Here is a 24,500-nt window from a genome sequence, read left to right on the forward strand (position 1 = left end):
AGAGGAGCTTAGCACCTTCTATAGATTAGCATGCTTGGGAACTGCGCCCTCTGACTAGTGCCTCGCTGGTTCTGCCTGGATTTCTCAGACCTTTGAGGACATCCTTTGCCAAAGAGGTGACCCCGGAGGAAGGCCCACGACAGAAAAGCATAGAAAAGCAGTTGTCTTGAAAGAGGACACACCATTTCCACCTATTAAATTAGAGAATATTTTTTAAAAGGGAGACAGAGAGAAGGACAGAAAATGAGTTATCTAGAAACTTATCAAGCATGTCAGAAAAAAAACCTACTAAAGGATTGTTTTTAATCTCCTGGGTAAATAGAGGTCCTGCATAAATGGAGAAATATCCTATGTTTGTGGAAGGTAAGGCATATAGCATTGGAACGATGTCAATTCACATAGTTTTAACTAAGTATCTGTGGGAAAGCAACTGGATAAGCCAATTCTAAAATGTGCACGGAAGAACAAGTTTCCACAAGTGCCTACGACAAGTATTCTCAAAATGAAAAGCAGAGGTGGGAGGTCACGCAAATAGGCATTGAGGCAGACTACAATCTCTAATTTGACGGTGTGCTAGTGATGCAAGAACTATGACCAATGGAATGGAAGACGAGAATCCAGAAGCAGAGCCGTGTACGTGGCTATTTGGCATGTGATAGATGTGGCAACGTACATCAGTGTGGAGAGCGTGGATTGTTTGAAAGGTATTGGGGGAGTGGCTCCGCTCTACATAAAAAAAAAATAAAATTACATTCCATCCACACCATATAAAGACAAACCTCAGGTGGCTTAAGAAGCTGTAAAATATTGAAAAGCAAATCTTCATGATATTGAATTAGGAATATCTTTGTAATATTCATTTCTTAAGATACAAAAAGTCCAAACCATAAAGAAAAGGATGGAAGGATTTCTCTCCAATAAATGAGATCTCATACAAAACTAATGAATGATTGACAGGTTGCAAAAAGCATTGGCCACGACAATCAATAAAGGATTGAAAATTAAATTACACAAGAAACTCAGCAACCTAACAGAAAAATGGGCCAACTCACTCTCAGGGGAGCTCGAGTAGTGAATAAAACACATGAAGAGAAACTCAACTTATTAGTAACCAGAGAAAGAACAATGAAAACAACACTAACACTGATGCACTGCTCTGCATTCATTCATCAGAGTAACAGCAACAGCAACATTGTAATATCAGTGCCAGCCAGGATGTAGAAAGATGAGAACCTTCGCCTTGTAAATTAGTATAGCCCCTCTGAAGAGAAATTTCAAAATATTTAGACAAACTGAATATATTTTAATCCATTATTTTTTGAATTGTGGGTCACGTCCCATTAATATGTTATAAAATCGGTTTAGTAATTTGTGAGCAACACTGTAATAAGGAAGTTGAATTAAATAGAACAAAGCTTATCAGAATGCTAATAAAAGTTAAGTGTTATCTCACGGAAGTTTTGTTTTACTCATGTGTGTGGAGGGAGCCTTACCAGATTATGATGGGAAATGCATTTCCTATTGTGGGTCACGGTCAAGTACACTTGAAAGACACTGGCAACCCTACCCCCTAGCCGTCCCCCTTCTGTATAGACTCTCTAACAGAGATACAGACAGTCACCAGCATCGTCTATAACAGCCAAGTGATGGCAACCAGTTACATCAGTCTGAGCGTGAATTTTAAAACGGAAGACAAAGGTTAAACAGTAGTTCAAATGGATAAATTAGAGTTACACCAAATAACACAGATCTTTCGCACAGCACTGACTGAACAAAAAAGGGAAACAGCGCCCCGGCCGGAGAGGCTCATTGGTTGGGGTGTCATCCCGTGCACGGAGCGGTTGCGGGTTCCGTTCCCCGTCCGGGCACAGACGTGGGTCGTGGTTTCCATTCCCCAGTCGGGGAGCCTATGAGAGGCGACCAACTGAAGTTTCTCTCTCACATCGATGATATTCTCTCTCTCTCTCTCTCTCTCTCTCTCATTACCCCTTCTTTTCTCTCTAAAAGCAGTGAGAAAAATGTCTTCGGGTGAGGATAATAAATAAATAAATAAATAAAAAGACTATTTAAAAGGGGGCAATAGAATAAAACACGTAGCACGATAGCATTAACGGGAGGCGGGCACTCACCTTCCTGTCTCCCCTTTCTTCACTGAATCAAAAACAAAGACACCCGCTATTGAAATCCACACTTAGAAGTGTCTCGAAGGGGGTCTGGCTGAGTGTGGGGTTACTTGGTTTCCAAAGACAAAATGAGGAGGGGGTGTTATTGAAGAAGGCAGGTGAATGTCAAAGGGGTCTTTGGCAGGAAATACCGTCAGGTGAGTGTAGCCATTGGGATGCTTTTGGTGACAAAAAAAAAAAAAAGCCCAAAGTAATATGTGTTAAACAATAATGAAATGTTTACGCTAACAGTTACACTAAGACACTAAGTAGGGCAGTGCCGAGGTTGGTTAGCTCGGTGGCTCAGTGACATCATTAAGGATCTGGGTTCTTTCTTTCACCTGCTCTGCCAAACTGTGTTTCAGCGTTGCCCTAATTTAGCTTCGCTCCTGGTTGCAGTGAGTGTATGTCCTGCAACGGAGAAGCTAATGTTTCTCTGTGAGTGTTTATTTTCCAAGAGTGAGGAGATCTTTCCAGGTAGCTGCTTGCCCCCCAGATTTCACTCCCATCCCCCAGATTTCACTCCCATCACACTGGTAGAATTGAGTCATAGGCACGCAGTGAACACTGGAAAAAGGAGCGGCTGTGTAGTGGAGGGAGAATTACCGAAATAAAAACAGAGGAAGGGGCAGGAAGAGGGATTTGGGTAGGCAACCCACCCTGCATGTTTCAGATGATTTCAAGGGGAAACGGGAGGAAAAAAAGAAGAAGAAATGGGACTGGGAGCTGAGATACCAGCCCCAAGGCTGACTTTGTCTGTTCATCTCTATGGAGCTCTTCTTCACTCTCCTGCTTTCCTGTGAGGTCTGGCCTTCTCTGCCCCCTATGGACTGGCCCGGGCCCCAGACGAGGCTCCTTGAGCCCCACCCGAACGTCTCCTCCCAGTTCACGTGCACGCACCCTGAGTGACTGTGTGAGCCAGGCCGGGCTAGTTGCTGTAACAAACATGTCAGAAATCCCAGTGACTTCGGACAACAACATTTTATTTCTGGCTCACATCACAGTCCAGTTTGGGTCCCTGTGCGTGTGCATGCATTTGCGTGAAAGATGACCAAGAAGAACGGCAACTCTAGGTGCAGGGGCTGCTGCAGGCGAGGCCTTCACGGGAGCAGCCCAGACCAGGGCTGCAGTGAGGCCTGACTTCAGTCCCTCCGCCTTCCCGTCCCCAGTTCCCTCCAGTTCCCTCCCTCCCTCTCCCTTGTTTCTGCCTCCGCCTCTTGTTTCCTGTCTCTCGTGTCTCTCTGTTTCCTGCCTCTGTTCTGACCTCAGTCTCCTTCTAGCCGCTGTTTCCTTCTTCCACTGTCTCTTGTCCAAAGTGGTCGTTTTTGGGGGGCAGAAATCACACCCCCTACACTGTTCTTTTTCTTTCCTTCCTTACCCTTCCTTCCTTCCTTCCTTCCTTCTTTGTCCCTTCCCTTCCCTTCTCCTTCTTTCCGTCCTTCCTTCTTTCCTTCCTTCCTTCCTCAGAAGCTGCTCCAATAGTAAGCGAAGATGCTCTTCATGGAGAAGGTGTGTTCTTGTCCCCTTTGTTTCCTGACCCCCCCGCCCCCCCGCCACTTTCTCCCACCGCTAGAGCACATTGGGTGCTTCTCCAGAGGGAGACCAGAGACCGAAAGTCGTAGGAAGGAAGCAGCAGGAAGCAGTGGACTAAGCTCCAGGGTCTGGCATTGTCCCAGCTCTGCCTGACTGTCCGATGACACAGGACAAGACCCTGACATTCTGAAGCTTTCGGATGTCCCCCGGCCTGCTACATGCCTATGCACAGAACTGCTACAAAATGCAGTTTTTGAAGGACTGGTGCACTCAGAATCCCCGTGGGGGAGGCGGGGCAAGGGTGCTCTCTCCATTCCTGGGGTATAGAGAGGGCGTAGCCTTTATCCAAGGTCACACAAGAAGGTGGGGCAGAAACACTTAATGGCCTCTGCTATAGTAGAGCTTTTCCAGCTTCTAGCTCAGGGGTGGGAAGTAAAGTTGTTGATGAGAACTTGCTGAAATATACTGGCCACCACAATGATGATGATAGTTAATGATGATAGTTAATATAGTAAGCACTTACTATGTGCTATGCAACATGCTAAGTGCTTTATATGCAATATCTCACTTAATCCTCTTCTAGCCCACTCCCTGCCCTATAAGATAGATACCTGTACTATCCTCATTTGATAGATGAGAAAACAGACACACAGAGAAATTTGGTAATTTGTCTAAGGCAGATAACTACATAGCTAGTAAATGTCAGTGTATTTGAGATAAGTGGGCGAGTGGGTGAATGAATGGATGGATGGAAGAATGAATTAATGGCTAGGATGGTTAGAAACAGAAAGCTTACATTGATACACAGATATAACCAACACAACCCAGTCTATTTCAGTCTCTCTCTCTCACACACACACACAGAGACACTAATACACTCACAGGTAAGGCAGACACAGAGAAGGACACACTATGAATAGAAGATACCAGCGTGTACCCACTCAAGCAGATGCAGACCCACACAGAGATTGGGACGCACGGAGATTGGACAAGCACTCTTTGTATCTCTGTCTCTCAGTCCCCCCTCCCTTCTCTCTCTCTCTCACGCCCCCCAGTACATACAAAGACCAGGCTGCACGCTGCATTTAAAGCCAGACTGGGCTCACTTAACACAAGAACACACGCTTTGCAAGGACATGCTTAGAGACAAGGTCATTCACAGACAAGGATACAGCTATGCAGGAATGCCCATCTGTTCAGAGACATGCACACACACACAGACACGTTTACACACGCATGCACATGCACCCCTACCCCAGCGGGCAGAACACAGAGAGGGCCCACCTTTCTCTCTCTGACAAAGCAGCAAACTGGGACCTGCTAAGCTTTAGCTACATTCCAGCCACGTCCCACTTTCTCTGGAAATGCACTTGCCTGGGTCTTGCTAAATGTGCAACATTTAGGGGCCACTTCCCCCAGCGCTTCACCTTGGAGGAGAGACGCTGAAGAGGAGGGGTACCCCCCCAGACGTGCTGTTTTCTCTGAACATGCCGCAGCCAGGCAGTGCCTCTGTCCCCCCACTTTTCCTTCCTGATCCTCACTTGCCCAGTCTGTCTCTTAATCCTGCTCGAGTTATCTCTGGAACTTTCTGAGGCTCAGCCCTTCCTGCCTTCTCCTCAGCCTTGGCTCTTATTGCCTCTGACCCAGGTCCCACAGCCTTCCATCTGGCCTCGGGACCCACGGTCCCCCACCTCTTCCACATCACCTTTCCACAGGGAATCCTCTCTCAGCCTCCACTGCCTTTTCCATTTTAAAAGCCAGCAGTGGCTTCTTGGTTCAAGCCAGGACTCGCTGAAGAGAAGAGGGAAGGCATCCTCGGAAGAGAGGGGGCATTTACTCCAATGCCTTCCTCCCAGAGCAGCACCCCCAATCATTTCAAAACGCACGTGCAGAGGGAGTGACGTTATTGTGCGTGTGCCAAGAGATCCTCAGGGCCAAGAACAGCCCCGGCACACAGTAGGTGCCATTTTCTCCTTAAATGTCACCTCCCCAGGGAAACCATCCTAGATCCCCTCAGGCTGGGTTAGATGGGGTGGGAGTTACTTGCAGGTGCACACACATGCATTATAAAGTACACAGATATAAATCTTGCATGAGAGTTGACACAATTATAATTAAAATTATTATTATAATGAAGCCTTTATACAATGTTGCCATCGATTACTGGCACAGGTCTTTATTTAATTTTGCTAGACTGTGAAGTCCAGGAAGCCAGAGACCAAGTCTGTTTTATCCGTCTCTGGGTTCTTACTGCTGGGCACAATGACCAGCAGAGGGTGGCACTCGAAATATTTATTCAGTGACTGTATCTATTAAGTGACATCTCATCTTCACCATGCCTTTGCCAAGTGAGGGTTAATCATGTTCATTTAAGAATTTAAAATTTTTTCTATGACAGGTGATATTTGATATTATTTTATATTAGTTTCAGGTATATAGCACAGTGGTGAGACCAGCGATTTTCAACGGGCATGTTGCAAGAGGAACACTGGTACCCACCGCCCCCGGCCAATTTTAACACATGTCCTACTTGATTATTTAGTCAGGGGCACTGACCTCTTTTCCCTCAGACTGTCAAATTGAAAAATGACAACAGCCAACACGACAATAACCATCTGGTGTGAATGAATCAAAATTACACCTATTTTTTTTTGTCAGATTGGCAAAAGTATATTTTGAGGAGTGCAGCAGAATTTTAGTAATTAGTTTATGTGTGCCATGAGATGACAAACGTTGGAAATCACTGCATCAGACAACTGCACAATGTACAGAGTTGTCCCCCTGATAATGCAAGTGCCCACCTGGCCCTGTTTCATGATGTTACCGGCCGGATTCCCTCTGCTGAGCTCCACATCCCCGCGGCCGTTTGGTACTGGCCAATCCGCACCTCCTAGTCCCTTCACCTTCCTCACTCAGCACCCCAGCCCCACTCATCAGGCAGCCCTCAGTCTGCTCTCTGTGTCTATGAGTCTGTTTCCATTCTGTTCTTTAGATTCTACGTGTAAGTGAGGGGGCCCCTCCAAGGTCCCCCAGCTAACATAAGGACAGACACACCCAAGGCAAGCACTACCTCTTCATCTCCAGTCCCCGCAGCCGTGTAGCCCTTGGCATCTCCGCCTCCCTGACTTCTCCCCCGTCCCTTTCCTGCACTGAGCACCCCCCCCCACCCTGCACCCGCCTCGCACACCCCCTACCGTCCGTCTTGTCCATAGAACACTATTTATACTCAGGCGCAAATGGTGGGTTTCCCACGGGTAAATGACATCTTTGCAAGGGACCAAAGAGTTCAGCTTACGATGCAAACCCTGCTGGTGGGCACGAGCTAACCAAGAAAGGAGAGATCGCCCCAGGAGCTTCCCGCCTAGGTTGTTGGCCAGAGGCTGAGTCAGCCTCATCGGTTGCCCTTCCTCCTCCACGCTGTCAGCTTTGGGGACCACCTGCCGCTCTTGCCAGGTGAGTAGGCAACTGGAGTGCAGAAGGGAAAGCTTTGGCCTCCATCAGGAGGCTTCTGTCCTGCCCGCAGCTTTGCCCCAATGTGCTGTGTGGCATTAGGCAGGCCCTTGCACCTCCTGGGCCTCAGTTTCCCTCTCTTCCAGAAGAGGCAGGTGCATGACCTTTCTGATCCTTCCAGCGCTGACGTCTGCCTTCGACCCAGATGGGGCTGTCCTGTGCTTCCTAGTAGGAGCTCACACTCACGGAGCACTTACTGCGTTTGGGCAGTGTTCTGAGAACTCTGCATTTGTCCCCCAGCCCATGAGGACACACTGTGAGGCACTGTCGCCACTTTACAGTTGAAGAAACCGAGGCCCAGAGAGGCTCCTTCCCTCCCTCAAGGTTACTATTCCACTGTGGCCTATAACATCATCCCGAAACTTAGGGGGGTAAAACCACCGCCATTTATTCCGTGGGTCAGGAATTTGGGGTGGGCTCTCTCATGCAGTTGCCCTCGGATGTCAGCTGGGGCTCCGTGGGAGTGGGATGCCCAAGATCACTCAGTCACATGCCACATCCCTGTTGGCTAGGAGGCCAGCGGAGCTTGCCGAGACCTCTCCAGCACAACCATCTAGGGTGTCCAGGCTTTTTGTGTGGAGGCCGGCTCTCTACGGAGTGGGTAGCCTGAGTGAGCCAGAAAGGAGCGGCAGGAAGCTTTCTGACCTAGCTTCAGAAGTCTACATATCACTTCCTTTGCATCCCATGGTTACAAGCCCGTCCCTAAGGTTGACCCAGTTTAGGAGACAGGGACATAGACTTCACTTCTCAATGGGAGGACAAAGAATGTGTACGCATGTTTTAAAGCCACCACGGGGACTCAGCCGGTAAGTGGAAAAGCTGGAATTTGAACCTGCAAAGGCTGGCTCATCGTTGGTCTGTCCGACATTGCTCATGGGTCCCACGGGAGAGTGTTGGGCCGAGGAGAGGCAGCCTCTGGCTTGTTTTCTCGGGGTCCTTCGGGCTGCTGCATGCAGGTGAGCTGTAGAGGCCAAGGGCAGGAGTGTGAACACCAGAGAGGAAGACGCTGCAAGACTCTGGTGCAAAAAGACAGGAGCTTAGCTCGGGGTGGTAAGAGGAGGGTGGCGAGGAAGAGTTGTCAGAGTCTGGATACATTTCGGGTGCAGAATTGATAGGAACTGCTGATGGATTGGATGTGGCAGGTGAGGGAAAGAGAGGAGTCAGAGATAACTCCAAGATTTATGGCCTCAACAGTGGGAAAAATGGAGCTGCCGGTGACCAAGTTGGGGAAGATGAGTGGGGGAGGGGAGGGTTGACTCCTAATCTCCACAGCAGGCTGCCTGCGAGCTAGGTGTGGTTCCTGGGGAGAGGGGAGGGATCACGGGCATTTACCTGTTGCAGACACTGAGCTAGGTGTTTCACATATTGCCATAGGCAGAATTGCTAGAATGACCCGGGAGATTCTGGCCCTGGTACAAGCCCTTCCTGTTGGAATGTGGGTAAAACTTATGGACATAATGAGATATCGCTGCTGTGATTATGTCACATTGTATAACAAAGGGAGATTATCCAGGAAGACTTTATCACAAGAATGCTTTAAAAGTACACTTTTCTCAAGTTAGTAAGCAGAAGGGAAGTTAGAGGCAAAGGAGGAGAAATGGTTGACATCCTGTGATGACCTTGAAGTTGGAGAAGACCATGAGCAAAGACCAGAGAACCACTTCAAGGAGCCGAGAGTGACTCCAGCCAATGGCCAGCAGGGAAACAGGGGCCTCAGTCCTACAGCCACAAGGAAGCGAAGGAGTGAGCCTGCAAGCGGATTCTTCTCCAGAGCCTCCAGCTAAGAGCCCAGTCTGGCTGATATCTCGGCTCCGGTTACATTGTGTGGAAGGCCTAAGCAACAGATGCAGTTGAACGTGCTCAGACTTCTGACCTATGGAGCTGTAAACTAATAAATAGGTGTTGTTTGTAAGCCTGGTAGTTTGTTATGGAGCAGTAGAGACTTATTTCACTGAATCCTCCCAACCGTTCAATGGAGGGTCCTATCCACATTGTACAGAGGAGGGAACAGGCAGGCAAGGTCAAGGGCTTTGCCCTAGGTCCCACAGGAGAGTGCCACAGCTGGGATTGAAACTGTGGAATGTTGCCATGCCCCAGGCTGCTTCACAGAGAGGGTGTCAGAGCAGCTGGCAGACCTTGGACGCCTGGGACCTGACCTGGTGGGGACCTCAGGTGCTGGTCAAGGCCAGGGAATGGAGCTTGAGTTTCCGACTGGGAGCTCTGAGTGTCTGAGCCTGTGCGTGAGTCCCTGAAGGTGTACATGCGGCGTGTCTGTGTGAGCTTGGCAAGTGTGTTACATTGTGTGCGAGTCTGAGTGTGTCTGTGCATCAGAGTGTATCTGTCACTGGGAGTGACTAAGTCTGCATGTGGCTGTGTCTCCGTGTGAGTGTGTGTGTGCCCGCTGAAGTGCGTCTGAGTGTCTCTCGTGGAGGGTCTGCACCTGAGGGTGACTGTGTGTGGGTCTGACAATGTTTGCCAGTGTTTGCGTGTCTGCGTGAATCAGCGCTGTGGGTGCCAGGGCGGGGGCTGCGGGCTCAGCATCTCTGCAGGTCTGAGGGTGTATATCATCTGAGTCCGAGAGTGCCCGTGTGTGTGAATTCTGGGCCGTCTGTGAGTAGAGCGGGTGCACGAGAGTGTGGGCGCCTGTCTGAGCTTCTCTGTGGGTTTGTGTGGGATCTGATGGTCTCACTGCGTGGCCAAGGGTGTCCATGGAAGCCCCTCTGTGTTGCCAAGTCTCTGGGTGCGAGTCTGTGTGTGGCCACGGGTGTGCCTACCGGTGTGGGTCTGAGTCTGTGGGTGTCTCCAGTTGTATCTAACTAGGTGGGTCTCTGGGTGTGTGGAGTCTGTGGTTGGTTCGGCAGGTGTCTCTGTGAGCGAGGGTGGCTGTGGAGCATTTTCCAGAGCGAATGCAATAGAGTGGGTGCCTGCTTGAGATCTTCCATGGGCTCACGTGTGAATCTGAGGGTCATGCCTGCCGGTTGCTCTGAGTGTGCCCTTTCTGAGACTGTGTCCCCGGGTGAGGCCTGTCTCGGTGGGTGACTGGATGCCTGCGTCAGGACCAGTCTGAGAGCAGCGTATGGCGTTATGGCAGGGCCACGGGATCGGGTCGCAGACAGCCTGGCGCTCTCGTCCCTCCGGCACCCACCTGCTGGGCTCGCGCCGGCGGCGGAGAGGCCGCGCCCGCGCCCTCCAGGCTCCCACGCCCCGGCGCGCGGCACCCCCTCCCCCGGGCGGCGCCCATTGGCTGCTGCGGCGGCGGCTCCGAGCCCGCCCCGCGCGGCCGGCGGGGGGCGCCGCGGGCCAGAGCGCGCTGCGCCGCCACCGCCGCCACCGCCAGCGCCACCGCCACTGCCACCGGGAGCGCAGCGCGCCTCGGGCTCCGCGTACCGCCAGCTCCCGGCCCGCCAGTCCGCCGGCCCAGCCGCCCCCGCCAGCCCCGCCGCGGAGCCCCGGCCTGGCCCCGGGTTGCCGCCACCACGCCGCGCGCCGTACTCCGCGTCAAGAATGGGGCGGCCAAGCTGCCCAAGCCGCCCGCCGCTGCGGCCGCGGCCGAGGCGCCCGGCGCCGGCGCCGGCATGGAGCGCTCCCAGAGCCGCCTCAGCCTGTCCGCCTCCTTCGAGGCGCTCGCCATCTACTTCCCGTGCATGAACTCCTTCGACGATGAGGACGCGGGTAAGCTTCCAAGGGGCCAAATCCGGAGGCCCCGTCCCCGACCCGGTGCTCCTTTAGAGGTGGCTTCTCTCTCCTCCCCACCCCCAACCCCTCTCGAGGATGCGCCCTAGGGTCTTCTTTCCCACCCACAGGACCTCAGGGTTTCCGGGAGGCGATGCCTTCTAGCCTTCCGCCGCCCCCTAGGGACCCCTAGATCCTCTGCATTCATTCACCGCTTTCCCGCAGGTGGGTCCTTTGGGTCGCCTGGACCCGGCTCTCCCTACTCACCTGCGCCTACTGGATGCCCCCGTCTTGTCCCTGGATCGGACTTATCACCCTTCCTGAACCTCTTGCGTTTACCCACTCCTTAAACCCTAGGGCTCCAACGCGCCCCTGGGGCTCCGACGCGCCCCCCGCCATTGGAGGCAGCGCGCAGACCTTAACTCTCCATCTTTGTCTCGGCTGCATCCAGAGGCTCCCTGCCCTAGACCCCCTGCCCTGCGGCCCAGGGCCTTAGTACCCTATTCGTCTCTTCTCCGCTTCTCCTAGAGGCGGGGTCTCCGGACTCCGGGTTTTTTTTTTTTTTTTTTTTTTATCAGACTGGAGCGGATCCCGGCCATGGAGTAGGGGGAGCTGGCTGGGTGACGGCCTATCCTCTCCTTTCCAGCTCGCTGGTCCTGGAGGTAGACGTAGGGCGGCGCCAACTCTAGACCTCCGTGTTCTCTGGAGTGTGCCCCTGACCCTGGGTGCTCTTGTCCCTGGAGAAGCCCTTCTAGGTGGGCCGAACCCGGGTACCAGCCAGCGACCCGAACCTCTGCACCCTGGCCTGCGCGCAACCTCAGCAAGAGCCGGAGGGGCGGGGAAATGTAGGGAAACCTGCTCTTTGGGGCCCTGGGACCAGGCAGAGGGCGCAGAAGGACCAGCTTCTGGCCTGTGGCAGCGACTTCCCCAACAGGTGGGGAAGCTAGAGGGTTTGGCCGCGAGTTCCCCAAAGAGTGCCAGCTGGGGAGTCGGGACCAGGCACTAGTCTCGCTTCTCTACTTACCAGCTGTGACCTTGAGCAAGTCAGGCCACCCCGGCCTCCATATCCTCATCTGTAAAATGGGATGACGGCGCCCCGGACACTAGGGCGGAGTTAAAAGTGTTTTGTAAACAGAACGTCGGAGAGTATTTGCATAAAACCAGGGTGCAGAAGGGAAGAGGGCATGTGTGGAGAGGAGGAGCAAAATGGCTACATGGGCACGTTTGAGAACCCGATGAAAAAATGGACTATCTCTCAAAAAAATACACATATGCACATCCACAAAAATTTGTCCGTAGTTTTAGAGAGTTCATGGGCCTTGCTTACGACTCCCCGGCCAACCTGTTGTCTGATAAGCCACGTGGGTGACGAAGGCTCACATCTTCTTGCTGGAGCAGGGGCAGGTGGGGGGAAGGGGAGAAGGTTCTCCGGAAGAGTCCGTCGGCTCAGTGAACGAACGCGGGTGCGTGAGGCAGACCTGGGCAGACCTGTCTTGCTGTTGACCTAGAGGAGGGGGTGGGGTGAAGATGGTTCCTGCAGAGCCGTTGCACAGAATCACCCTGTTACAGAAAAAACATAACTGAGGTTCAAGGGCTTCACTGCCTCCTTGATGTAGCTCAGATTGGTTGTGTCATGCTGGACAAGGCAAGGTGAGGAGGAATGGGGGGGGCTCTCCAATACCGTGGCCTCCACTGGAGCAACATCAGACAGAAGAAATCAGGTTGGTATGGGGGGGCTGGGGGAGGGAGCCCCGCGGCCTCCGTGAGTTGGCTCCCCTACCCCTGACTCGATGGTCAGGGGCTCTCCTGAAGTTCCACCGGCCACTTGGGCCTCGAGTCGCAGGCTGGGCAAGCGCATGGGATTGTGGGAGCATCCATGGCGGGGACAGCCAGGCTTTTCCCCAGAGTCGCGCTTCATGCCGTGGGTCATGCACCTTGGTGACTCTTGCTCGTTGCAAGGTGACTCACGGTGACTTTACTTAAGTCAGAACAGGTCACTTCGTGTACTACTGGAGAATTTTCAAAGGGTCCACAGGATGTTTTCCCCCGGGGTTTCTCCAAGTTCTTAACTTTTTCACTCGGGAACGACCTAGACATCATCCTGTCCATCCTTTTTTCTTTTCTTTCTCTCAGACGTGCGCGCGAGAGAATGCGTGTGAGTGTATGTGTGTGAGAGACGAAAGCCCTGGCGTGCCTGTGTGCAGCCCAAGGTCACCCAGGGAGGCAGGCAGGCACCGAGCCGAGATGAGAATCAGGTTCTCTTTCCAGCAAACCACCAGCCCTCTCTCAGAAAGAGGATTTTTCCAGAGCCGAACCTCGCTGTGTAGAAAACGGTTCCCTCCCAGGTGAGGAGGCCCCAGGGAGCCGCTGATGACCAGGAGTTTGGTTTGGGGCGTCTTGGGCCTCAGGGAGGCCTGGAGTCAGGGAGGGGGAGGGAGAAAGTCAAGTTTCATCTCCAGAAGACTAACTAGTGTCTGGCAAAAATCGGAAGTCGGGAGCGTTGTCTTAGTGCGTAGTTTCTCTTGGTCTCCTCCAAGTCATTGATTTTCTCCAAAAAAAAAAAAAAGCCTTTCGGATTTATTCTTGTAGAGCAGCATCGCGCTGAACTAATTTCTAAAAGCAGCTTGAATAATCTCTCAGACACGGGGCCGAGGCAGCTCCAGGAAGAGGGTGGTCAGAACTGGCCTCACTGCATCGTCCTCGCGTCCGTTCCTTCCCCAGGTCCCCTGGGTGGCTCAGAAGCGTGCCCCCGAAGGGCCTCTGGCTGGTCTAGGTGCCTCCCCTTTTTGCTGTTTGCCACTCCTGTCGAAGACATCTTTTCCGTCAGCCCCATCAGCCCCATGGAGCCGGAGCCACCCCCAGGGCTCACAGGCCGCCCTGTAGCTGGTTTCCTGAGAAACCGTGTGAGGAGGAGACTGTTTCATTGGCCTTAACTGGGCCGGAGCACTTGGCTCTCTTGGGCCTGGGAGGTTTGCACATTTTGTGGGCAAAAGAAGCTGCCCTTCCTCCCACCCCTTTCCAGCCACCCTCGGGCTCGGGATGCTAGCCGTTGCAGACTGCCAGGATTCCTCTTGAGGGGCATCTTCCCTGGCACACTCAGGGCTCCCTTCTCATGCTGCTTGTGCCCCTTGTCACAAAGGTGCTGGGGTTTCCGGGAGGTCTGCACTTGGGGCCGCTTTTGTGCCTGTGCCTCCGTCTCCCAGCCTTGCTGGCTCTGGGTTTATAACTGGGGAGGGTGGCGGGGAGCCGTTAGAAACGGACCTCAGCTTTCTCATCTGTATGATAAAGAAAATAGTATCATTGACCACAGAAGGTCAACATTTTAAAAAAATGATTACCTCTGACTAGGCATCGTCCTAGGCACTTTAAATATATTATTTTAATGCTTTTCTCATAGCAACCCTATACAATTAACATTTAAGCTCCCCATTTTCAGATGAGAAAATCGAGGCACAGAGAGAGTATTCATTCAAGGTCAGTCAACCAGGAAGTGAGAGAGTTAGGATTTGAACTTGAACGATCCGACCCAAGCATCTCTGCTTTTGATCATTATGCCGTTTGTGGTTGCAAAGGCTCACTCCAGTCAGTACCTGGCGCCAGGTAGGCTTGTGTATCTGTTAGCCATTATCTGTCTCATCATCAAGTAAGGCTTGCTTCTGAACAGGACCGTGAGGAAGAATCTGTGGGTTTGGGGAAGGGGAAAATCTGTTTCTCAAAAATGTTAGTTGTTATCATTTTTAATGAGCTAATTTTATTGCATTGCTACAGCATGTAAGGCAGAGCTGAGCCCTCCTTCTTGGAATTGGCTTAAAGATGGGGGTTTGGGGGACTTGCATGCGGAACAAGAGGGCAGGGAGCAGTCCGGCTCCCTGTGTCCCTGTTCTTCCCAAGCAGTGAATTTCCGTCACAGCCACAGTCCTAGCCCTCTCGCTCTGCCTGGGGGCACCGCTGAGAGGAGGGGTGTCTGCGGTTTCCAGCGGATACCAAAGGGGGTTGTTACAGCAGGGGCTGGAATTGAGGATGGTGACCCTGAGTCTCACCAAGTGGTTTTGGCGTCCAGTCCCCCCCCCCCCCCCCCCCGCCCGGGAGAAGGGCGGAGAAGCTGGAGCAGCCAGCTCTGATTTGCCTATAGGACGCTTCGATCTAGTGCAGGGAGGATGTTGCCATGGCAACACCGGCTGGCTACCGGTCCCTTTTCTAGCGGTTTGGGCCACATCTCTGGGCTAGAGAGCCCTTGATGGCACCTCCCTCTTCTGCTCAGGCCAATCTGGTGGGTGGGGTGGCTTGATGGATGGGCCCCCCAGACAAGTGCCAAAGCCCCCCTCCCCTTCTTTCTGGACTGAGGGGAAACGGAAGGAGGTAGTCTGAGTTACCTGGCCGGGGTGCGGGGTGGAGACAGTACCCATATCTGGCCAGACAGATCCCGGCAGGGGGAATCCGATCTCCAGTCCCCTCCCTCCCCCACTCATTCCATTTGGCAGGGTTTTCGTTCCCAGACCAAGGGCTAACTTTTGTCCTTGAAATTTGACCTGAGCTTTTTCTGGGAAACAAAATGTCCCGCTGTCCCACCCCTTCCCCCTGAGACGGTGGGAACAGAGTGTTTCAGCCCTCGAGCGAGCGAGCGAGCGAGAGGGGCTGGGTGGAAGAGGGGCGATGGGGCGGGGGAGGCCTTAAAATACCCTTCGGGGTCAGGGCCACTTGAGGGCCTGAGGCTGGGGTTTGGAAGCCTCCCTTCCCACCCTCATCCCTGGAGCAGGCCACTTCCAGTCCCCTCCCCCCTCCCAGTTTACCACCAAGTACAATCACCTCCCTGATGTGTTGGGAGCTGGGTAGAACTCTTCCAGATTTGGATAACTGAGGTGCGGTAAAGAATTACACCAGTTATTCCCATAGTTCAAGTGGTGGCATGGGGTGAGAATCAGGACCCAAACTACTTTATCGTAATCCAGTTACCCTGAGAGAAGTGTGTCAGAAAAATCAGGTGCATGGGGATCACCCCCTCCCCCACGACACGGGTCACCGACTAGAGGACCTGCTCCTCGGATGCTGCCAGAGCCCTTTTCTTGAATTCTCTCTCCCTCGGGCATCTCCTCCTCCCTCTCGCCTCCCCACACTGCCAGACTCCGGGCTCCAGCTTCCTTGCCTTTGCAGCTGCGGGAGGCCCACTCGGTTCTGCCTGGTGGGAAGCGGGGAGGAGGGGTCCATCCACCTTGTCTTCCTTCGAGGATGCTGCTGCCTCGCTCCCCACCCACCTCCATCCCAGAGGTGGAGCCCAGCTCCAGCGGGAGGCTGCGTGAGGACGGGCAGGGGAGTGGAGGAGAGGACAGGAGAGCTTTCTCGTCAGCTGACCTCTCCTGTCTCGGGTCTTTCTGTTGGTCTGCCTCCTCGAACGTCATTACGGCTTCACAAGCGTCCCTTTAGCGTGTCTTTTAAGAATTGTTAGAAAGGTGGCAGTTTTGGAGCATGTGCTTGAAAAGGTTCAGACGTCTCCCCCATTGTCATCTGTTCCTTGCCCCCCCCCCCAAAGGGCACAGTCAGCCCCCTGTCTTACTGTCAGGGCGCCAGCTCCCGCCCTGTGGTCTCCTGGAATGACCAAGCAGCTGCACGGGAGTGCTCTCCCTCCCCAGCCCCATGTACCCCCTGGGGTTTGGAACTGACTTCTCTTTGGCTCTGGGGCCTCAGTTTCCTTATTCTGAAAAGAGAAAAAGAAATCAGGTGAATTCTCCTTGTCTGAGCACCTCTGAGGGTTGGAAACATGAAGCAATTGAAAGGCTCCTTGGCTGTGCTTTCCGCAACCTCGCTGAACCCCGCAGCCACCGGAAGGCAGCGGCTGCGGCAGGCGCACCCACTTGGCCGGCGAGGAAGAGCCGGGCAGCCCAGAGCACCTGAGCTCCCTTGGGTCGCCTGGTGGTGATGCAGGCCCAGATGTGTCTGGCTCGGAGGCCGCCCTCCACCTCCAGGCGTGGAATGAGATCCCAGGTGGGAAAGAGCCGCGTGAGTCCTCGGGTTGTGCTCGTGCCGGCAAAACAGCAAGTGGCAAAGGTGGCGGCGTGGGGACCTGCTCACATCCACGGGCACCCCTGTAGGGTCCGCCATCCTGTTACAATCGGCCGCAGCCCCCTGGCGTGCCTTCCTGGCCATCAGTTCCCGGATGATCCCCATCGTGGGGCTGCCTGGCCTCCTTGAAGAATCCCGCTGCCTGCCCTGGCCCTGGGGGCCAGCCATCACCTGCCTCTCCAGACCGATGTAGGCCAACGCTGGATTATATTTAACGCTGTGCTATTTCCACTTGACAGCTCCAGAGTGCGTGCCCCCTCCCCTTTTCTCCTGCCTTCCCCCTCCCCTTCCGATTCACTCAGAAACCGAGAGGCTGATGTCAGCGCCTTATTCTTAGCCCCCATCATTGTAACTGCAGTTAGCTGTGCACACTTCATCAACAGTTTTTGCAAAGGGGGTGTGAGAGGGCTCTGGGGCCAGGCAGCTGCCTCTGCTGGATGGCCCAACGGGGCAGGTTCCAGGCCTGGCTTTCCAAGACTAGCAGTCCTAGAAGAACTGTCAGCATCTCGTCCATTCTTCTCAGTAGGCAAGGAGGGAAACTGAGGCTCAGAGAGGCCAAGTGGCTTGGCCGGGGTCACATGTTAAGGATCCAGGACTCTGGCCTCTGAGTCTGGGTTTTCTCCTTTGGTATTTATTCATTCAGCTAATATTTACTCAGCGGCTCCGTGCTGAACAGGTGCTGGGGATGTGTTGGCAAACGTGGTAGACACGGTGTCTGCTCTCATGGAGGTATGTTTTGGGGTGGGGGAGACAGACAGTAAACAGGTAAGCAATGAAAAAATAAGGAATTTCAGAGTGTTCAGTGGAATGAAAGTAGAACAGGTTAATGGGATAGGAGACAACATTAGGTAAGGCAATCAGGGAGGGCTCACTGAGGAAGTGACGTTTGAGTTGTGGCCTGAATGACAGAGAGACAGCAGTGGAAATGCGAGGGCCGAGAGTGATCCAGGCAGGGGGCACTAGCTGGTGCAAAGGCCCTGAGGTCAGTGTGAGTTTGGTTGTTCAGGGAACAGAAATCAGACCAGCACGGTCAGACCGAGCAGGAGAGGGGAGACGAGGTCAGAGAAGGAAATGGCGGGGGGGGCAGATCGCTCCGCCTTGTGCACAGTGATAATACCAGGGGGAGAAGCCGGGGTCCAGAGTGGGAAGAGAAAAGCTCTCCCCACCCCACGCTGGTTAAAGCCAGAGGGAAGCCTGAGAGCCAGCCTCCTGCGCCCAGTCGTGTTTGTTCCTTAGAGACGGCCATTCCTTTGAATGCACCTCGTGGCTTCCTTCTGCATTGTAGCTGGAGCGTACAGTGGAGGTCGGCAGGGGGGGCCACCCGGCCTGCCCTGCTCCCCTCTTCCAACCTCACCCGCCCCGGCGTTATAGCGTCCCGGGCCGACGCAGCTGTGAAAGACACCGGGGAGCTTCTGTGCTGGGCCAGAAAGAACATGGCTTTGGAATCCAACAGATCGGATGTTTCACTTGCCTCGGTCACTTCTAAATGGTGTGACCTTGAGCAAGGGGTGCCAGCTGTCTGGGGCTCAGTTTTCTCACCCATAAAATGGGAGCATGAGAATAGTAGGTCCCCCAAAGGGTGACTGTGAGGAAGAAGGACACGACGCACAACGTGCACCTTCCCCAGAGCCGGGCATGCGGAATTCAGGTTTCCTCAGCGGTGAGGACCAATGAGATTGGGTGTGATGCCGGGCGCATAGTAGGTGCTCAGTTAGTGGGAGCTGCTGCAGTTGTTGGTTATTACTGTCTGTTTCAATGGGACAGAATTTTCTGGGAAGCTAGTTAAAATGCAGATTGCTGGGCCCCACCCCACAGTTTCTCATTCAGTTTGGAGTGGGACCTGAAAATCTCATCTCTAGCAAGCTCCCCAGTGATGCTGGTGTTGATGCCGCTGGCCCCGGGGACCCCGTCTTGAGAACCACGGGGTTAGAAGGAAAAGCCGGAGAGAGTTGAAGTTGGGATGTCACTTGTGTCTTAGATGCTGGGACTTTGGGTACAAACGCAGCACGCAGGTAGAGGCTTCAGGCGCCCCTGTTTTCGTTACAGGGTCTCAGGTCCAGTGAACCTCGGCTACTGCTGCCCTGCTTTGCACCAAGTTTAAGGTGTCGGACCCCGTAAATCATTCTGGAAGCCTTCATCTGTACAGATGATAAGCGAACAGGCATGAATCATACATCGGGCCTCAGTGTCCTTTTACGGGACGCAGGACTCAGACATCGGGGACTTCTGGGGGTTCAGGTCTGGCACCTTTGGACAGAGAGGACAGGATGCGGCCCCTTTCCTGCGCTGGGGGAAGGCCGGGTTGTGTGTGAAAACCAGGAGTTCATTTGAGGACGAGCCTCTGCTGGGAAGAAGTAAATCAAAGGAATCAAGGAATTATCCGTGCAAAGGAGCAGAATGCTGGGAAATGCTACCAAGGAAGCTTCCTGAGCTGGTTTATTTAGATATTTCTCAGAAAGGGGTCGCTGGTAATTTTCTAGGAAAGGTTGCGATTTAGCTCGGATTGGAGGCAGCGGGGACAAGCCGTATGAGGTGGTTAGATTCCCACCCAGTCTTGTAAAACTCAGAGTGCGAAGACAAAGGCATTGGCACATAGTTTCCAGGTGGGACTTGTCCTGAACTAATGGGAAATAACTCTCCGAGAGCACGGAGGTCGGAGGCCCCAAACCCGGGTCCAAGCCTCTGCCCTGTCTTGGCTGTGTCTCTTGACTGTGGTGTGTATCTGTTCTGGGCCTGGGCCTTGGCCTTGGCCTTCACAACATGGAATGAATCCCTCCTGCCTTGTGAGGGTTAGAAGGCACCTGGGGAGTGGAAGCTGCTGCCTTTCCTGCGTTTGTGGACGTCCTGGGTGCAGGGAGGGAGGGACAACGGGAGCGCGCTGCCTGGGGCTGGATGTTGGCCCTGGTCTGGGTGGACCGTGTCCACTGCGTGCCCAGGGGAGCCCAAGAGGCTGCGTGAGCAGTCAGGGGAGGAGGCTTCTGCACAACTGCTGAGCCTCAGCGTCTCCTCCAGCCGCTCCCCTTTGTCTTTAGGCCTCGTAATCCCTGACTGCAGAGCGAGGGCCTGGTGGGCTAGGTGGAGATACAACCAGGTGGTCCCAGAAAACAGAGGACACCAGGCCAGGTCCCCTAGCTCCTCCTTTGGAACCGGCCCCTCCTCTGCGATAGCCCCTGCACAGTCACTTTTGTCCCCAGAGTGTCCCCTCCTGCCAGAGTTTCTCTCTAGCTGGCCCTTGGCTGATGGGTCCCTGAATAATCTTTAAAAGAATAAGTCATATTTGGATTAGGTAGGCTGTGCAGATGGTACACCATTTTAAAAGCACAAGAGGGTAATTAAGCCCTTGGGGTGGTACCAAACCCTGTGCCAGACACCGAGGGTTCGGGGATAGTCAGGGTATACGGCAGTTTGGCATGGCAGCGGTTGCAGTACAGGCTCCACAGCCAGATGGCCTGGGTTTGAGTGCTGGCTTTGCCGCTTATTAGCTGTGTGACCTTGAGCAAGTTACTTAACTGCTCTGAGCCTCAGTTCCCTCAGTTGTGAAGTGGTCAGGTACCCCCCGCTTTGCAGGTGTCACGAGGATTAAATGTGCACGTACTTGTACAATGCATTGTAGGGAGCCCGTGCTAGTGAAAGTGTGTCAGAAGTGTTAGCTGTTACTGTCTCAGCGCCTTCAAGGTGAAGTCTCTCTGAGGTCGTCTACCCATCATCTCTTGAACCCAAAGAGGGGTCGCACAGGTTGTCCACAGCCTCACTACAGGTCTCTGGCAAGGCCAAGGACAGAACCACCTTTCCGGACTCCCTGCCTGGGCCTTCCTCTCCCCTCCGACGTGTCCCAAGCGGCCACCCCGGAGCCGGTCGGAACCTGAGGCTCCAAGTCTGTACCCTGCATCACCGGCACTTGGTGTCCCTGGAAAATGCCACCTGGAGACGCCCTGGAAGTGGGTGGCAGAATGTGTCACTAATTGGGGCCTGAAATGGAAATTAATGAGTTATTCAGCAAATGTCTTGAAAAACATCTTTCATCTGCCAGGGCCTCACACCAAGACTGGACCAGGTGCCTCTGGGGCCCGCCCAGGCCCAGGCCAACCCACCCCCAAGCCATCTGGCCGCAGGAAGCTTCTGTCTCCGCCCGGGTTGTGTGGGGTGTGCCGAGTGCTTGGGTTCAGGTGGGTGCCAGCAGCGAGGGAAAAATAGACAGGGACGGGTCCACCTCGGTTCATCGAGTCCCACTTTATTGCCCTCCACAGATGTTGAGGATTTTTTTTTTTTACAAACTGAAGGCCCTCCATCAGCAAATAGATCATGACTCCCGTTCCTGTGAATCTTTATTGTGAACCGAACCCACAGTATCTCTGAGGTGCACCTGTATAGTGTTCTTAGACTGCTCCCATCAATCTCCAAGTTCAAAAGCATACAGAAGACAGGAGAGCTCTTCCCGCCCGTTCCCGTCGTCTCAGCCTACGACACGGGTTTCTGTGCAGGGGACACGCTGGGCGTGTGTTGTCAGGTGGGACATGTGGTGGGGGGCAGTGAGAGGGACGTGGACAGGCAGGAAAAGCAGTGGCTAAAGATGGGCACTCAGCCGCAGGCCAACCTCAGCCCGATCCGTGGGAAGTTCTAGGGAGCAGATGGCATCAGCGTTGACCGGCCTTCTGTGCTCCTGCATCAGTTCGTCTCGGCTCTGGACACTCGTCTAGGCTGTCAGGGGGAGGTCATAACTTGGGGGGCAAGGCAGCGCCCATCAGTTCAGGGCAGTTCTCCAAAGAAGGGGCAGCTGGGAGCCAGAAGCCGCAGCGACTCACAGCAGATACAGATACTCCTGCTTGGCAAAGGGGGTCTGGCCAGGCCAGCTCCGCCCACGTGCTGTCTGGGGCCCGGGGAGAGCGGGTGTGGCCGGCTCTGTGCAGAAATCCCTACTTCAGGCGGTTCTCTGCAGAGGCGAGGGTGAGCCTTGCCTTGGGTGGGCTGGAAGAACCGAGTGTCTGCATGAACTCTTGACCCGGCCAAGGTCACACAGCCAGTGAGGGCTAAGAAGGGCTTCAAACCCAGGTCTGCCCCCAACACTTGTGGTCTTTCCATATTCTGTGCTGCATCTCATTTTTTTTTCATGCATCTGTATGTACATTTTGTGCTTCCTAGCGGGCTTCTCCCCAAGCACTTCTTGGAAGTGCATCTGGCTTGATTTTCTACGTGACACCTTGCAAACGCAAAGCCCTTCAGGTCGAACAACATTTTTGCCTGTGTGATGGCCCCTGAGCCTCATAGAACACCGGCCCTGGCTACAGAGAGCTGGGCAGCGGCCCTGGAAGCTGCCTGAGCTGAAAGGTTTAAGGGGTAGGGATTTGGCTCTGGAGGGAGCCCCGGGGATTGGTCCTAAGAAAGCCTGCATTTGAGACCGCATTTCTGCCAGTCTGAGTGAGGGCAACCGAGCTTCTGGGGACTGTCAGCGAGACTCAGCAAACCTCTGTGAAGGGCCAGAGAGTGGGTATTTTAGTCTTCGAGGGCCAGAAGATGTCTTTTGCAATTTATGCAGTTGGAGCACGAACGCAGCCCCAGACGGCGTGCACCTGCTAGGCGAGGCTGTGTTCTAATAAAACTTTATTTACAAAAATAGGCTCATGAGCTGCATTTAACTCATGGGCCATAGTTTCCAGACCCTGCAGGATAACACGCACCTTGGTTATCCCAGGAGGGGGGAGCAGGAGTCTTTTCATGCCAGCTTCTGTCACTTGACTGCCGTCACACTGTGAGTGACTACAGGTCAGGGACTGTGTGACTGTCAGCTGCATTTCACCCAGCACACAGTGACTTAGAGCTGAAAGGTGGACCTGAATCCCAAACCTGTCTCTCCCATCTCTCCTCCCTCTCACTCACCTCCGCCCTCCATTTTTCCTGGTCTTCCGCCAGTATTTGCTGGTGGCCAGTCCCTATTCTAGGTGCTGCTGACCCTAGGCGAGCCCAGCCTTTGCCTACATGAAGTTTACCGTCTGGTGGTGGGGGAAGCGGGATAACACATTCCATAACCCACAGGAACAGCCAAGAACTTGACCGCTGCTGTGATGAGCATCCCGTAAGACAACTGCAGGGAGCCAGAGAGGCTGGCGCTGGGAGAGCTGACCTGTCTGGGGTTGGGGCGCCGAGCAGGGGAAGGGCAGAGACCTAAGGGATGAGTAGAGTTGGCCAAGTGAAGGCAGGGGAGGGGAAACAGGTGCCATGATGCTGAGACCGTGGCCTTGGGAGTCCGTTGGGGCTGGGGGGCCAAATCCTCTGTTCTCTCAGGCTCTGTGCCTCTCTGCCTTTCCCTCCTCTCTCCCTTTCTCTCCCTCCCTCTCCCTCCCTCTCTCTCTCTCTCTCTCTCTCTCACACACACACACACACACACACATGCACACAGATGGGAATATTAACTATAATTACTTCTGCATGGCAGAATTATGGGTAGTTTTTGCTTTCTAGTCTGCACCTTCTAAATGGTTCCCAGATATTACAATGGACGTGTCATGGTGAAAACCGAGGGCTTCGGGGTCTGGAGACGACGCCCCCACCGGGAGTGGTGTGGCCTCAACCACGCTGTCTCATCGCTCGGTGCCTCTGTTTCTCGAGCTGTAAAATGGGGGCAATGACGGTCAGCCTACAGCGCCCGTCATGTTCTGACGCACCACCTCTGCTAACTCGTTCAAGCCTCATGGCTACCTCCGGGAGGTAGGTACTGTCCCTGTCCCTGTTTACAGATGAGGGAAAAGGCACAGAGATGTTATGTACGTTGCCTGAGGTCATGTAGTATGGGATCAGGGGCAGGATTCAAGCCCCGCTGTCTGACTCCAGAGCCTGAGCTGGACCCCTGGGCTCTACTGCCCACCTCACAGGGTAGGGCAGCGCCTGGCGTGTAGGTAGTGCCCTGTTGACTTAGTTCTTATTGCCCTGGCGGGTGTAGCTCAGTGGATTGAGCTTGGGCCGCGAACCAAAGTGTCGCAGGTTCTATTCCCAGTCAGGGCACATGCCTGGGTTGCAGGCCATGACCTCCAGCAACCACACATTGATGTTTCTCTCTCTCTCTCTATCTCCCTCCCTTCTCTAAAAATAAATCAATAAAAAATCTAAAATAACCCTTAGTTCTTATTATCAGCAGCTGCGCAGAGGCCCCGCAGTGGGCATGGAGTGTTCTGAAAGCCCGGGGAGAGACGCTCGTGGTTGGGGAAATAGCGGGACTGGCACAGGCGAGGTCATTAAAGTCGAGATTCTTGGACTCGAGCTGAAAGACAGTGGAGCCCCTGTTGGGGTTCGGCAGTGGAGTGACCGGCTCCGATCTGGGGTGTGCAGAGACCTCGTTGGCTGCAGGTGGGAAGAACAGAGCCAAGGGGCCCAAGGACGGCTGGCTCACTTTGGTTACACCCTGTCCCCATGTGAGTCTGACTGGCCCGGTATTGAATCCACGACCACGGTGATGGTGATGGTCTCGTGGCTGGACGGGCTGCGTGGGCCAGAGCACAAGACACGAACAAGTCAGGAGTGTGTCACCGGGTTGGTCCGGTGACGCTGGGAGGCCGGGACGTGCCAGTTCGGAGG

The 24,500-nt window shown here is 53.9% G+C and overlaps 1 protein-coding gene across 1 annotated transcript in view; it reads left to right on the forward strand.

Annotated features, from left to right (window-relative positions):
• Window positions 1-10,754: 10,754 nt before the first annotated feature.
• Window positions 10,755-24,500, forward strand: part of RIMS4 (regulating synaptic membrane exocytosis 4) — a 50,334-nt gene continuing 36,588 nt past the window's right edge. Inside the window, exon 1 of the mRNA XM_045833723.1 lies at window positions 10,755-10,877. Coding sequence (XP_045689679.1) covers window positions 10,781-10,877 — 97 coding nt within the window. The 5' untranslated portion in view covers window positions 10,755-10,780. The remainder of the gene's footprint in view (window positions 10,878-24,500) is intronic.

This window comes from Phyllostomus hastatus, unplaced genomic scaffold (assembly GCF_019186645.2).
Source record: "Phyllostomus hastatus isolate PE091 unplaced genomic scaffold, TTU_PhHast_1.1 phas_contig_17, whole genome shotgun sequence".
NCBI lineage: Eukaryota > Metazoa > Chordata > Mammalia > Chiroptera > Phyllostomidae > Phyllostomus > Phyllostomus hastatus.